The sequence below is a fragment of the Periplaneta americana genome, chromosome 11 (assembly GCF_040183065.1).
Source record: "Periplaneta americana isolate PAMFEO1 chromosome 11, P.americana_PAMFEO1_priV1, whole genome shotgun sequence".
Taxonomy (NCBI): domain Eukaryota; kingdom Metazoa; phylum Arthropoda; class Insecta; order Blattodea; family Blattidae; genus Periplaneta; species Periplaneta americana.
Window position 1 is genome coordinate 26712334 of NC_091127.1, and position 17225 is coordinate 26729558.

Here is a 17225-nt window from a genome sequence, read left to right on the forward strand (position 1 = left end):
GAGTTGTAACATTGGCTAGTTATCCTGCAGTCATTTAATGGTTTACCTGGTTACCATGTTTGTTACCAGACATCCTGATTTCCCAGGATTGTTCTGGATTTTAATGGTGTGTCCTGTGTCGAGTTATATTTGTCCCGGAATGTCAAACACAATTTGGAAAAAACCAAATTTCTGCTCATTTCTATAAAATAATTTTAAAAATTCCTTATTCATTTTTTCAGGACTCTGTCTAACGTCATTGTCAATGCTGCCTGGCACCTCCCATCGGGTTGTATTGAAATAAAAATACGTATTTGGTATTATACAGTGTCTTCGTCCTTTACTCTCTTTGGAAGTGGATTTCTTTTTGATAGGATTTAAGCACTGTATCATGTATTTTTTCTGTATAGATCAGCTGTAATATATTATTTTTCCAGACTTCATAATAATTTAAAGGAAATTTCATAATCTAGCAAAATGTAACAAAAATAAAATCTGGTGTGCTTAGTGGATAAACCGTCAGCACATAGAGCTGAAAACCCGGATTCGAGTCCCGGTGCCGGAGAGAAGTTTTCTGTTCTATCCGTCCTTCATCATGATTCAACTGTTCCCCCCCCCCCCCTAAAATGTTTGCCACACGTCTCACAAGAATGTTTTGTTTTAATATTGCAGACTGTTGCGTAGCTTAAAATTGGTACTATAAAAATCAGAACCTAGCATGGTTACAGAAACTCAGATAGGCTTATTAAGTTTGTTAAAAGACTTGCAGATGATATGACAAAGGTAAGTATACAGGATGGTGAGAAAACTAACAGGATGAACTACTGTGAAACCTCTCTTTTACAGACATTGAAGAGACGTAACAATCTGTCCGCATCTGGGAGGTGTCCTTTATTGGGAGGGAGACTCCCCAATCTAATAGTAAATTTATAATATGCATTATGTATCCCTTCACGCTTTAAATGAAATGTATTATTGTAGTTTAATTCTAAATGCAGTACACTGTACTACAGTAAATTCTTTGCAACTCTGAAGTACAATAGACAAGATCGAAAAAGGAAAATACAGTACTGTGTCATGCAATTTTATTCTAGGGCTACAGTTATGCAGTAGGCTACTGTAATTTACAGTTTTCAACTTAACCTTTACGTTCAGGTGCCATGTCTCGAAACAGAACAACTGATTGAAGTGAAGAGAATAATCCTACTAACTCTATCATGTGTTGAATGCAATTTCACGATCGCGAAAACCTTGGACCCATCAGACAGGTTAAATTTTATGACTTTGTTTATCCACCCGCTTCCAGCTAACAAGGGGTAGCTGGCTGGGCTAGTGGTAGCCTACGAGACCCTTATCATCTTCTTTCATGTTAAGGAATTTCTGTACAGTTCTCAAAACTGAATTTTCCATTTTTGTTACACAATATGTCTTGAAATCCAGGTTCTGTCCGCAGTCAGGAGGTGAAGCAAGCTTTAGGACTGTGAAAAAGCTGTCCGTGTCCGAGAATGTCCGTAAACGAGAGATAAATTTATCATAATTTCTATATTATTTCAGTTGGGACATAAAAATCTATCCGTGTATAAGGAGTGTCTGTATCTTGGAGGTGTTCATAAGGAGAGTTTCACTGTACTACTTTGATTCCAACTCCTATCATTACTGCAGTTCAAAATTCAGACAAGGTATTTCTGAAAGTTGCAACTCAACACACATAGAATTTCTTTGTTGTCCCATTCCTGTGTAGTGGGTAGATAGTCACATTTCCAAGAACACCGTCTAACAAAGAAAACTATTTTGTATGGAGTCAACTACAAAAAGCAGTTTATTATCCAGTGCTATTGGACAACGGAGAAGATGTCTACAAATGGTTGTGCAGGCAAATGGCTGTCACATAGAGCATCATTTTTAATTTTGATTATTTGGAAGATCATTAATTACTATTAATTTTACCAACATTCAGTTTCTGTATTTTGAAGTAATAAGTTGTCTTCGAAAACTACATTTTTCACATTACTGTGTATTAACCTCCATAAGATTTTAAACGAACCTATATACAAGTCCTGCTTATCTTTAAAGTTTACTCTTTCCAACAGTATATTTATTATAAATTAATGTTAATGTTATGTATTTCCTAAAATAGAGTACAGTAAAACCCCGATAAGATGCTGTTCAAGGGACCAGGTGTAAACCGCATATTAGGCGGGTATACTAATTTTGACTTATATACAGTATCTATTAGCATTTTTCTTTATTGAAATACATGTTTCATGAAAGGTAATATAGTATTACTCCATTATGTAATTATTGTACTGTACGTCAAACACATTTACAATATGTACTGTACTTAATTCTTTCGAAAAAAAGTCATTTATAGTTGTTTATCGTGTGCGTGTTCTCCAAGTCCTCATGTTTACCACACTTGTTTCCTGCGATAACCTCCCGGCAACGTCGCAACTATAGTGATTGAGTCGCGATTTTTTATTATCATTCTTAATGTCGATGATGGGATTCCTAATGAATCAGAGAGTTGTTTCTGAGTAAGAGTACTGTTCTCATCGTACTTTCGTAAGATTTCCAATTTTTCCGACACAGAAAGCGCTTTTCATTTAACACTCATTGTAATCACATTCACAGACACTTCAACACACCGAGGGACAACAAACTGCCCAGCAAAAATTTCCAGAATTTTATTACGGCCGAGTGAGGAATGCTGTTTGAGAGAGAGGGTTAGCAAGAGGGTGAGGTATTGTAACTGTATGTAGGCTTTAAGCGCGCAGGTAAAGAGTCGAATAAGAGAGCGTAACAAGAGGGTGGGGTATACTAAGGTATGAAGTATGAAGGTTTAAATGTGCAGGTAAAGGGTCGAATACCAATACTTTTCAGGTTAATAGCACCAGTGAATTCAGTGACAAAGATGTTTCATTGCTGTTAGAGTACATTGCTGGAAATTACATCGAAAATATTCCACAAAAACAGTGTATTATGCGGGACTTGAGCGCAACAAACGGGGTATTTTATAAAGGTGTTATATATGAAATGTGCAGGGACTGGACAAAAAAAGCATTTTACACGGGATAGTGTAATAAGGGGCGCGTCTTATCGAGGTTTTACTGTTATTTCTAATTTTGTGCTGTTTTTTTGGCCCACTGTGTACTGGGTGTTCATTTCAAAGTGTGTCATGACGTCACTGTTGTGAGTCAGCGATTTGAAGCGCATTTCAACTTTTATGTCAGAGAAGTTGCCTATTAATCAAGGCGTTCAATCTGAACTTGAGAATGTGTACAGTATAACTTGAACGTCGTAGCAACAGATGGCGGTCTGTACTGTCTGTGTGCTACCATAACCTCTTTCGAACTGTGTTTTGCGCTGCCAAGTCATACTCAGGGTATTTGTTATCAGTTGCGTACAGCAACATTCCACAACACAAATCAAATGCTCCGTGTCCATGTTGACCGTCGAAATTAATGTCAGCAAATACGTAAGAAATCGTCTTAACCCTCTCCCCATATCCTGACAGTAAGAAAAAACCCACCTCAGTGCATGTTTCCAAACAGTTCACATTCCTGCCACTACCGGCGTTACCGTACATATCAGTAAGTACTCTTCTGAATGAACGCCGTACTTGCTATGCAACTTCTCTGACACATAGGTAATACACCTCTGCGGAAGTGTAGGAAGATTGAATTCTCTAGGCTCATCGACTAGCCATATGACGGCATACAGCGAGGCATGACACACTTTCAACTGAACACCCAGTATATATAGCCTAGACAGCAGGAAATTTTAAATGAAGATTGGAGAAAGGATTAATAGAACATTACAGCGGGAATATTCAAAAAGGGGTTTTACCACAACCACAATAATATTTACAGTTTTTATTTTTGCAAGATGACTGCGTATTCATCCTCCTTTAGCCTATAAGGAACAGAGGAAAATGAAATGGAGATTGGAGAATGGATTGTAGCTACAACAAATAAGGTACGAAGTAGGGATTTCATTGTTATGATGCTCTGTACTTTTATTTCTGCAAGATGGTATACTGATTGCCTGTTCCTCCAGCAATTACAGTATTTCCAAAATCCATACCTCCAACTTACACCAGAATAAAAAAGAAAAATATTTATGGACAGTCCTGTAATCAGAGCATTGTTATGTCAGGTTCAAGATCAGAGATGGAAGGGATTAAGACTGCATGATTATTACTGACTTAGATTAGTGTAACACTTTATTTTAATTCCATCATTATGAAAGTCTCTCATGCCCTTCTAATCACATTTTAATATATCTAGTGGCAGTCCTGTTGTTCGGAACAAAAGAGTACAGGATACAACAAACAACATCTGTCCAACAAAATTCACCATTCTATTTTCTGTTGCTATTCTTAATACATTCTAGGATTGCAAACATGGCAAGGAAATTTTTAGATGTCTGGGACGATCCTGTACAAATCCAAATGCCAGCAAATTCAGCAAAATGAAAATCAAAACATTTTGGTTTCAGGATTACAATATTTTTAAAATAAAAAAAAGTTTGTATTTCTTTGTTTCAGTTGTTTATCATTACACATACAAATACATAGAGAAGGTAAAAAAATTGCTTTGCCATTTTCACAGTTCTGACGCGCACACACACACACCACCCTGGAGTGTCGTGCATGGAAAAAAGATGGAATCATGGCTGCCTATTGAAGAGTTTTCCATATCCCTTAATGTTTAGAAAATATATGGTGCAAACACTTAAAAACACAGTAACTCTTCTCAAAAAAGGATGTCTAGAAATTCTCACATTCGTTAATGTGGTTAATTTTTGTAACAGTTCTGGCCAAAGCATCTGACATACAACTACAGTGGGACACCGCACGATATTTATAATTGTTACCAAAACAAAATATTGATTCACAGAGTGTGTGGACACTCTTCCCATATCTGAAATGTGTCGACTTTGACCAAGAATAAAGAAAAATTTCTGTTTTGGCCATTCATTCGCTTCCACAACTTTTAAAGATTGATTTTTTTTAAGGAGTTAATCAATAAAATGATTCTTGAGGTACTTCATCATGCCAAATGTGCGGAAACGTTTAACACCTGCAAACAAAATAAATGTAAGTACCACAAAAAAATAAAAAAAGAAAGAAAACATATAAAAAGACGAAACTTTCAGTTCGGAAACTAATTACAATATATCAAACTACAACATTAAGGGCCGAATTCATAGTTGTCACTTATAAAATGAGGAAACACATAAGCAATGAGTATTTCCTTAGCACTTATTTTAGATTGTATTGCAGAGACGCTACTCTTTCATATGCCCTGAGCATTCCCTTGACATCGAAAGAAATATGGCAACATGGCTAGACATGAGCGCTTTCCTACATTCAATTGTTTTCCAGCGCATTCAAATTGTTAAATCGGCATTATTGTCATACACAAATACAGAAGTAAATATTATAGAGCTAAAAATTATACAAGATGTCCAAAAAGCATTTTACATAAAAGAAAGAAGTGAGCTAGGATAACTAGTTATGAAATATGGAGATATCGTCGAAAGTAAAAAAAAAAAAAAAAAAAAAAAAAAAAAAAAAAAAAAAAAAAAAAAAAAAAATTATAATTGTTCTCTCCAAAAGAAGAAATTGACATGGAACAAAATTGCAGTTGAGTTTAATGCAAACTCCGGAAATATTCCTGTAAGTAAACCATTTTCAGTTATTTTTATACTAAACAAGTGGAAGTGATATAATTACGCAAATTTTAACAGCTTATTCCTTGGGTAGAATACAAACGGAAATGCAAATAACACTTTGTTGGGGCTTGAATACTTTTCGAAAAAAAAAAAAAAAAAAAAAAAAATGCCACTTAAATCTACCTGAAAGGCTGCTGTATCATAAAATCTCAAAGCAACCAGTACTTTCAGCAGTGGCGAAATCGGTAAGCCTCATGCTTGTATTGTGAATTGAAATGAGAGACACCAGAATATTCACAACAGTGTTCTTGTCAAAACGGTATCTCCTCTTAAATTGTTGATCATTATACATCTCTAAAAGGTTTTCCATATCTCTGATATATCTTTTGCTTGCAGAAACTCATTTCCATTTTAATTACAGAACTGAATAAATTAAATTAAATCATAATCATCTATTGTATACCGAATCAGCTGATTACAATGCATATGAGGAAACACTTGAGTAAACCGACAAGCTACCTTATTTGTATAAGTGTTCACTTCAGTGGGACTTATGAATTGGAAATTATATAAGTAATTGCTTAAGTGTTTCCTTACGATAAGTGTTGACTATGAATTCGGCCCTAAATATAATTTTATAGTTAACATTTCAGATATTGCTAAGTTCTATTTGACAGTGGGGGGAATTAAAAGGGGGTCAACTGGAAGGTCGTGTCACTCTAATCAAGAAAAACAATTTATCAGTCGTTATCTGAACTCTATATATTAGCAACTGAAGCAGTGAGATTAATAACCATTCAAGTCCATTTACACAAGTTTCGAAAAAAATGCAAAAAACTTTTTTTTTTTATTTCTTACCTAATTATTATCTTTTGAACGTAATATTTCTGGTTGTTTTAGAGATCAAGACAAAGTAGTATACCAACTTTTAAAGTTGTAACACTTGTAGAAATATCTCAAATTTAATTCCTAATTTGCAAAAAAATGAATGATCAGAAGTGAACTTGAATGGTTATTGATCTCACCGCTTCAATTCTCATCTAATCTTTTCAACATTGGCCTCATGGAGTAGCCATAATGAATTTTTAATACCTAATTCAGGAAGTGAACTAAACAGTGTTAACACTGTAGCTCAGTTGGGGAAATTTTGGCCCACAGACTAGCAAAAAACATTGACCACAAGAGAAAATGGCAATTACTTATAAAACTGACACTTTATTGTACAGTTTTAAAATGTTGCACATTTCTACCACCTAAATTGAAGTACCAACAGTCTTATGTTTTTAATAAAATGTTTTCAGAATGCAATAAAATATTGGTTTAAAAAAAAAAAAAAAAAAAAAAAGGCAGCTAGTTGCATCTGTCCTCATTAAACATGTCCACTTATTTCATGATCTATATAAATATTTCTTTATTATTTCCCATTTTTTGTATTTATACGTATAATAAAAAAAAAACAATCTCTAAACTTATATTTTAATGGACCACAAGAGAAAAAATTCCTCAACCTCTGGTTTAACATATCCTATTAGTGGCTTGATATGTAAAGCTGCTGGCACACTTGTCTAATTGCATGAAGATATGGGACACATTTCCCCACTGTCAAATAAAATGCAATGAACTTGTAAAGAGAACTGTTCTAAAGAATTGCAGCAAAAAACTATTTCTGAAGAGCAGTCACCCCATAACAAAACTTGATTTAACTTACCAAACACTTTAAGCAGCTCATCATCACAAATGGCAAACTGTTTATTCTTGGGGTCCTAAAACAAACGTAAAATTTCACAAATGATAGCTATTATTATCTCAACAGGTGACATAGGATGAATCAGTGGATATAGCCAACAGAGAATTATTTTAACATGGAGGAGGAAATGACCAAAATTTAACATTTGTGTTACAACACCACACAGTCACGAAAAATATACAAAGTGAACCGTAAGTAATGTCATTAACTCCAGGGGGGTTATTCTTGGAAATATTTTAAACAAAAACCTTTAATAAAATTGTATTCGTTTTTGTTTCCTTTTGGAAATAAAAATGGTTTTATATGAAATATTTCACAGCATGTTTTGGGAGAGCATTAATTTAATTCCCAATATGCTCAGTCAATTTAAGGGAACAGTGTATTATGAAGATAATAATAATTGAAAGAAAGACTTTGTTCTAACAAAAACTAAAATTCTATGACAACCATTTTATCACATATTTCTGCCTGTATTTAGAACACAATCAAACTCTACACAGCAGAAATGAAAGAATATGGAAATGACTCTAATCTACATACAGACAATCTTTTCAGAAAAAGTTCTGCACAACACTGAAAACTTGAATCAAGGTTTTCCTCTATATATACTTACATATAGATTCCTCTCCTTAATAATAGCCCAGATCTTGCGTACAACTTCATGACGAGCCATTGCGTCAGCACCCACAACAGCAGCGAGCTCTGGACTGAGATTGTAGGCTCGTGTGTAGCCACCTCCACTGCCACGCTTTCCTCCCTAAGTAACAATGGAAATGTTTTTAATTGCGATAATAATAATATAATCACACATGCGTGTATGTCAGAAACCAAATCTAGCAATTTGTTCGACCAAACATTATATTCAGGGTATTCATTTGTATGACTAACATCTGTATGTACTTAGTCCATGTCAATTATTAAAATTGCCAACCAAAATTTTTTCACGTAGACATACAAGAACTGCCCACACCTCCTAGTTTTAGCCTAAAACAAATGTACTGAAGTAATTGGACATTTAGAAGCAAAACAGTGTGTGTGTGTGTAAGGTGATTCAAAAGGGAAGGTCTACTGGTGAGGTGGATCAGAGCAATAGAGGAGAAAAGTCTTGGTGTCATTTTTGTTTATTTGCAACTGTTTCAAAGTTATAACAGGCCAAACATTTAATTCAGTAATTAACATTTAGCAATAGCAGCAGCAGCAGTAGTAGTAATACTAATAATAATAATTTTCTCGCAATACTTTTTATTGGAGCAAACGTTATATAATGTATGAGATGGTTTGGGTACAAACATATGGGATGATGGGTAAATCTAAAAAGCAATTTTAAAGAAGGCATAAAGTCGAGCAACTGATATCCATTTTTTTTTTTACAAAATATCATCTTCCTCGAAAATATTAAACTTCTCACTATGGGAATTCATGGATTACGAAGATTTAATTTTTTGGTCGAGCGATGAGAACTGGTTTATCCCATATTTCAGAACTACTAATAAGTACAATTCTTATTGCTATACTGTTCAAGATTTGAAATAATCGTTCCTTTGTTTGATCCACTTTTGTTAGTCCAAACAGAATAGGCTTCCCTTGCAATCATGAAGTTGGTACAGTAAAAGCCCGATTATCCATCACCCTATTAACTGATTGGTGGATTATCCGACTGTCTTTCTCGCTCTCAGAAAAAAATATGAAGTACTGTACATTATATTAGTACGAATTTTTTTTCTCTAGAGTCTTTTTTATAAATATTTACCTTTACGTATTATGGCCGTACTGTTTAACTTCTATGAAAACTATCTTCTACAAGTGTCAAAAGAAAACATGTTGTACTCCGGCAAAAAGTGCAAGTAACTGGGTGATTTAGGAAAAGAGAAAATGTGGTTCATCTCACATCACAAGACGAGATATTAATTACAACTGTACGCGATTTGGACTAATGAAAAACAAAATATAAACTCTATAAAATTTGTAAATCTACAATCTACTATTTTTATCTTTGCACAGATAGTCGTCATAAGGAGTTTCCTTAGCTATTAAAAACCCGTTGTTGAAAACCAGATTTAAGTACAATAAATAATGTTGTAACAACTGACTTACCGGAAAATCAAACACCCCTTCATTACCACGGATAATAGAGGTTCTACTGTACATAAAATTATACATCTCAAATAGCAATTAATTTTAGTGAGAAGTATGCTGTGTCCTTAATGCTCTCAAACACATGTCTACTACTCACCCCTGAACCCTTCTTTCCTCCACCACCGCCACCACCACCACCACCAGAATTGGATTTCCGTGTCTTTGCCCAGTCTTCATCACTGTCGCTGTCACTGCCTCCCTTCTTTTTCTTGCCACCCTTTCCTTTCTTGGCTGGTGTGTTCTTGCCCTTCTTTGGACTGTACTCCTCGTCGCTTGCGTCCTGCATAAACCACATACAATAACGTTCAGGTGCAATACTACATCTAAACATAATACAGAGTGAAAGTGAAATATCAAGGTAAATTTTCAGAGTGAATAGTTCATGTTATATATAACAAAAAAGTAACACATAGGTTTGTTCCAGCATGGTTCAGAATCGGTTCTGAACTGCCTGCTCATGTGCAGTAGTTCAATGTGCGTTCCAACAAGACTAGAACTGATTCCAAACCGATACTAAATTCCCGGTTCCCTGTTCGAACGTGCTTTAGAACTAGTTCAGAACAAGTGAAATTGGTTCTCGATTAAGAGCAGGAACTGGGAATTCTGAACTGTTGATACATGCGCAGTTAGTTTAATATGAAGTTACGGTTAAAATCAGGGGCGAATGCTAGTCACAAAAGTTAGGCTTGCTCTTTTATCGTAAGCAGAGTTGTAGGAAAAGGGCTGTAATAAGGAAATAAAGAGTTTTCAGAACAATGTTCGTATAACATTTTTATATCATCTATATGAGAGGAATATGCCCCTGAAGTTTTGACATATATTTTAGATAATGTTAATGTTAAATGTCTAAAATAGAGTTATGAATGGCAATAACTTCGTCATTTTTTGGTGAAAATCTTTTTTTACTATTTGTTTAGAAATGGTCTGTATAACGCTACATGCACTAATTGATCAATAAATTATTAAAAAAAATTTTTTTTTTTCCTAAAATAAATCTGGCAACCCTACCAATATCATAATACGACAGAAACAAGGAGTATTTGTTCTTAATATTATTTGTGTCTCTGCTGTGCAACCTGCAACAAATGCAGATTATACACTGTCAAAAAAAAGCGAAACATCTCAGTTTTCTTGCTTGTTATAGTAAGAGCTAAGTTAATGCTATTGATAAGCATATCTACCAAAAATATTTTTGATTACAACAACAATATACCGGCATTTTACCAACAAACATTTTCCTTCAGTATTCGCGTGGGGGAGAGCTGTCAACCAGCGTGTTTCTTTCCATTGTTGTTTCCTAGAAAGGGTTTGCAACCGTGAGGCTTTAGGTACCTTCAAAACCAAGCTCATATAATAACATTCCTTAGTTTCAGTCTTGAAGTTGTTCGTATAACTTGTGTACCTAAGGATATATTCTTCCAAATGACAATTTTATTGTCAACCATGCGACTTTTTATGTTACAGTTTCTGCAAAGTTTTGGTGAGTATTCATAAACACTTTTGTGGTTATATACTATATCTTTAGGGATAATTCGTTCTATTAAACTTCGAAGGATTGTAGATCTGCAATTATCGAATTCCTTCAGAGATTAGAAGGCGTTCTCAACTATTACTGGGAATTCAAAAATCCGCTACGCCAGTCCCAAAACAAAGGAATGGATCCTGAGGCCGTTGTTACCAATTTGGTAGGTCTCGAGACATAGTAACTAGAAATTATGTGTGAAATATTCAAAACGGACATGTGTCGATCATTTGAGGGATACCTGTGTAAATTGCTTGCAAATAACTAGGTATTTAAAGACATGTCTGCAGAAAACATTGAGGTATAGCAGACTTTTGAAGGATAATCCAAGGAAAATAGGACAACAGGACACAAGCTATTCAGGTATCATTGTACACAAAGGTTTTCATAACAAAGCAAGGATTATAAACGTGTTTCCAGTGTTAATTTTGTAAGCAAATGTAGAAACTATTTGAAATTTACACTAATACTTATCTATTAATTACAAATTAATTGTTTCAAAACTTTTTTATTTATAAAAGTAACTGTGTATACTCCGTAGTAACGCATTTATGTAACCATTCATATTGAAAAGAATGTTCAAATTTATTCTCAAAAGCAAGAATATAAAGTGAAATGTTTCGCTTTTTGTCCTGATGAGTGTAGTTAGAACTAACTAATTTGTTATACTTTAGAGGCCTTCCTTTATGTGAACTAAACCTGCAGTCAGTGTTCTTGGGTAAAACTATATCTACGTTTACTTTCAACTCACCTCATCAGAACCTTCATCACTCTCGTCACTGCTGCCCTTCTTTGCCTTCTTTGCTGGTGGTTTCTTGGCACCTCCACCTCCTCTCTTGGGTTTTGGTTTTTCTTCCTCCTCCTCCTCTTCTTCATCTTCTTCTTCCTCTTCATCTTCCTCCTCCTCTTCATCTTCATCCTTATCCTTACTGTTCTTCTTTTTACCACCTTCTTTACCCTTCCCATCTTGTTTTTCTTGAAGACACTCCATTACTAAATCGTCTACCTCTTTCTTTCTATAAGTTAGAATATCATCGTATTAATGAGATGATACGTGATGTCTCACGAAACTCAATATTTTAGAAACTTAACATGATTATCACATGTGTCTATTCAATAATTTTCTCAAGTTCTACATCATGCAACTAGTGATAAAATAATTACATCTCAGTCAACCAGAACAAAATTTCACACAATACTGAAAATTAACACCAGAGGACAAAGTACATACCTGTCTGTTAAGTCAACGTCTAGCTTTTCTTCAATCTGTTGCCGCACCTTCTTGGCAGACATTGTGGTGAGGTCGGCATCCTTAAGGATGGCTAGAAAATAATTAAAAAGATAACATCGTGAATAAGAATGTATTCTGAAAGATCCACATGTAAATAAATTTGCCTGTCAAAACAATTGTTACAAATGTTATCATTACATACTTTCTATTTCAAATTCACTTGTTATTATATAAAATAACGGATGAAGTATTTTATGTATTCCCAGACTAAAATTCTCTCCTCCATTTCTTACAACTTCCCTTACACCACCTCACTTTCTTCTTAAAAATTAGTTCAGGGACCTACGTTTCTGCATGTTGATATAATTTATTCTGAAGTAAGATCTACTGTACTCCAACCACGAGAAAGTCTTCGGGGACTGAGACGAAGCGGGACAATGCTGTGAATGAATGTTGATGTCATAAGGTCACATACGTGGGTACTCTTATCTCTATTGGCTAGCTCTCACAGCACAAACCATAACATTGATCACACATATTGATACTACCCTAGTTACAAAATTAGATCACGGTTAATCTCCTGGTCTTTTAATCTCTCCATACAAGAAATAGCATATGGAGGAGAGCGCAGGTTTTTAAACTGACGTTATAACGATAATGTCGTCTATCTACTTCGTTCCAATAGAAGACGCAATAGTAAGCATATTCCTTTCACGGTTGATCTCCTGGTTGGAGAACAGTACTATGCCTTGTCCCATCAATAACAGAAATTTTTCGCACAACACTTCCTGCTATGGCAATGAGTCATCCTCTGGGACTGTAACATGTTTTCTCAATGAAATTCACATATCTTACAGCTTTGGAAGCTGGAGAGTTTAAGAGAAATAATAAGAATTTCCTCCTCTGATTGTTTAAACACCTTCGAATTTTCCATACCCCAATAATAGTTACGTTTCTTATTAACATAATAGCTAAGTTACAACCATGTATAATGCCTGAAGGGAAATTAAATAGGACTGATCAAACTATTGCAGATTAAGTGTTCACAAAAATGAGTATCACGAAGTTAACACACAATTTCTCATATATTTTATGTTTCGTAACAATTCGGTTTCTTTTTGCAGTAATAAATCATGCATAGTGAAACATGTGCTTAGGTTACTTGTTTGAACTGACACTATTCATATCTATTGCAAACTATGTATTGCACACAAAACACATTCTTCTTCATCTCTAATGTAATACATTCTACTCGTTTACAGATTGCATAGTTTAAGTAGATAAATGTATTTATTACGTTAATTCTGCACAAATTTAAATAAAACAACTGTATATAAAACTGTAACTACTGTGCTAATACAGTACTTTTATATTTACGAAAATTGCCACTTAAAAGCCCCCACACGCACGCACACCCCCCCCCCACACCCCTGCGCTAATGTACAGTTTCCCTAGAAAAGGATGAGACAATTGAATATTCCTAAGTCTCAGATGTAAGACACTGCGCATGATCGGAGACCAGAGCACTGATACACAAGATAACGAATACTGAGTTACTTAATTTCAGGCTATTTGGTTTCTTACTAGCATCGTTCCGAAATTCACTTCAAAAACTGCAAAAAATATGATAATATTACGTAAATAAAAGATAAATATATACATAAATCGTGTAGTTAAATCGACAATGGACCTTCATGACTAGATCGACACTCCGCACAGAAAGGAAAGCTTTCGTGTCGTTTCAATAGCTCAGACGCTAAGACTTCTGTGTCTCGTGTAGAAGGGTGCGAGTTCGATTCCTAGTCTACACAACGATTTTTTTTTTGTTTAAATAACTTTGAAATAGCTAAATAACGTTGAAATACAGTTTTACAAAGTCCTGAGATTAAGTGTTAATGATCACAGCCAATACAAAATTACAAGTTATAATATTGTAAACGTTAATCTAATGAATGCGTTTATACATACACACACATACAATGTAAATGCATATATATTAAAAATTAACAATTAAAATGAAATTAAAAAATATTCCTAAGCCACACAGACAAACTTTTACAAAGGTTTAGAGTCCTTAGGCTATGTCATTTGTTGAGTAGTTATTACAATATTTTATTAGTAGCTTTTCCATATGTGTAAGAAATGCACTCGCACAAAACAATTTCTGTTAAAAGTGTGGCTTTGGATTATTTCATTCTCACCCCTTCAGGTGATTTTAACTATTTTATCTACGTGTTTGCAATAGTGTTTAATTTAATATTCATTCAATTTGTTCATGTTATGATTGAATGAAAAAGCACTGTTGCAGTTATTGACTAATTACATATATTAATACTAATTATTAAATGCATCTCTTAAATAACCAATTGTATTATCTTTTGCAAAATCTTGAATGTTTAAGTTATCAATAATATTTCTGTACTATATACTATAAGACATTAAAAGAATTTGCAATAGATTTGGGGTCCTCTAGTTTATAATCACTGGTTTTAATGAAAAAATATTTTCTTTCTTAGAATATCTACAAGTTTAACTTCAATAATATTCCGAATAGCTTTAATTGCATTATCTGAATGTTGTACTTTTCTATTCGAATGTATTCTATTTCCCTCTTTCATAATTTTTGATAAATTACACCGTACTTCTTGTAGTATTTAAGAACACGAGGATCATTACATTGCAACTCATTACATATACACTCTTCTTTTTAATACACGAGATTTTTAAGTCCCTGCATTATCTACATGTTTTTACTTTTGAATGTTTTCACAACATTGAGTGGAGAACATCCACTAAAGTGATTCTGAAATTAAAGTGAAAAATACAATACATTTACTCTTCATATCAGTAGTGCCAGTATCATATACGTTTTTCCAAGATTCATTTTGTAGACATAAATGTAAATAGTCACTAGATAAAGCATTTACGACCCTTTTTTAGTTTTTAAATTAATATTTTGAAATTGTTCAGTGACATTGGAAACACTTAGGATTTGTTTATCATGTTCATACAAGCCATTGATTATAGGTTCTGTCGAATAGGAATTCAGTCTAATTCTGTGTACAAAACTTTTATCAATGGCTGTGCTACTTCAGGTTGTATGCTGGTGGGAAAATGGCTCTACGACTAAGGTTTCCAGTTTCAAGGAGTGAATTTAATTTACTTTTACGGAAAAGTTCCGAGAGATAATCTATGTTTATGTCACTACAGATCACAAATTCCATATGAGATTTCTGAAGTCTTTTCTTTACAAATTCAATGTTGGCTATAAATATTAATAAATAATGTAAGAAATATGAATTATTGTAGTTAGAAGTCTGATTTACATTATAAAAAGCAAGAAGTTACATTCCGCGGCAACATTCGAACTTTCAATGTTTGGTTTTGTCGTCCAACGCATAAGCACGGACCTATTCAATGCTTATGTTAATAACATAGAATTTAGCTGTAGCAATGTGGTGTGATAACTTGGGATTTGTTAACTTAACGTAATTAGATTTAATTTGATTAGTTTCGCAACAATAATTGGACTTCCTGTTATATTCTGTTATTTAAATATTTAATTTAGGGTTGATTTATTAACTCTTACTTTGCAAGATGCCCCTTATTTCAATAATTCTATATCACGCTAAATAGTCATTGTCTCCACTAAAGTATTATCATCATCATCCCTCATTTCTCATCGTAATGGCGTACCCGACGTGACATGAGACAGCGAGTTATAGCTCTAGTTGAGGCTGGATATGGGGCTAGATCTGCTGGCCGTTTAGTCGGTGTTCCTGGAAGTACAGCCGCGAGGGTGTTCATTGTTACAAAATTCAGGGGAGGTCGAAAATCGCCCTATTCCTGGGCGTCCGCGGATTTCTTCATTGGAAGAGGATACTCTCTTATCGAGACAGTTCGACTGGACCCCTTTCGGACTGCTAACGAAATAAGAGCAGCATCTAACTTTCCTGGTTCTTCACAGACTGTGATCAGCAGGTTGAGGAACCGATGTATTAGGATCCGGAGGGCTGCGCAAATGGAAATATTGGGGGAAGCACAAGCTGTCAACCATCTTGCCTTCGCTACCAATTGAGTGGATTTCGATTGGAGAAATGTATGATGGTATGTGGACAAGATTTTAAGTTAACGGGTCTCTTTTTGTTTTTTATGATTTTTGTTTCAGGAAGAATACTTTTAACTTCCAAGTAAGATTTATGTATTTTTTGACGAGGTTCAGCCCACTTGTAGATAAAAAAATTGGGTATAAATTATTCCATATTTTTCGACAAATTATTCAGTCAAGGAACTCTGAACAAATTAATTACACCTCAATAAAAAAAGAGTTTTACCTGGGATCGAACATGAAACATTTGGTTATACGGTGGAACCGACACGCTACTATATGAGCTACTGAGACAAGACAGTGACAGCAGCAGTCCAGAATGTAGATCCGATAGCAGGCATTTGCCATTCGGTACAGAGAAGCAATGATATTTTGTTACCCAAGCTATGTTGTGAAATCGTGGCCTTAAATGGCTGTCTTCTTCGTGATCCTTATTCTGATCCTTGTCCTTGTTGTGGTCCTTATAACAATTCTTGTTCTATTTGTCATGGTACTTATCGTTATACGTCGATATCGAGTGAACGGCGCTGTAGAACTTTAACTTCCGATAACCAAGAATCGTCTCATTCTTTTTAAGGGTAACTGTACATTTATCGTTTTATAATGACATTTTGACATAGATCTTTAGACCTCACTTAAGGCTATGGATCGGTGAAATTTCCAACTTCTACAATTTTACACCAATTAGTCTGAAATTTTTACCACATATTATTTCTTACAATGTGGACATGCAATATACAAATTTTCACTTTGATATCCCAATTAATATACTTATAATTATTTTTTGTTGTTTTTAAATACAGATTATAATAAAATTGTCCCAATT

General features: G+C 34.4%; 1 protein-coding gene across 1 annotated transcript in view; it reads right to left on the reverse strand.

Annotated features, from left to right (window-relative positions):
* Nucleotides 1-4149: 4149 nt before the first annotated feature.
* The window catches only part of Non2 (upstream activation factor subunit spp27 homolog Non2), a 35566-nt gene continuing 22490 nt past the window's right edge, over nucleotides 4150-17225 (reverse strand). Inside the window, exons 2-7 of the mRNA XM_069839205.1 lie at nucleotides 12292-12382; nucleotides 11812-12076; nucleotides 9636-9818; nucleotides 8016-8159; nucleotides 7364-7418; nucleotides 4150-5060 (exon numbers count right to left, since the gene is read on the reverse strand). Coding sequence (XP_069695306.1) covers nucleotides 4999-5060; nucleotides 7364-7418; nucleotides 8016-8159; nucleotides 9636-9818; nucleotides 11812-12076; nucleotides 12292-12382 — 800 coding nt within the window. The 3' untranslated portion in view covers nucleotides 4150-4998. The remainder of the gene's footprint in view (nucleotides 5061-7363; nucleotides 7419-8015; nucleotides 8160-9635; nucleotides 9819-11811; nucleotides 12077-12291; nucleotides 12383-17225) is intronic.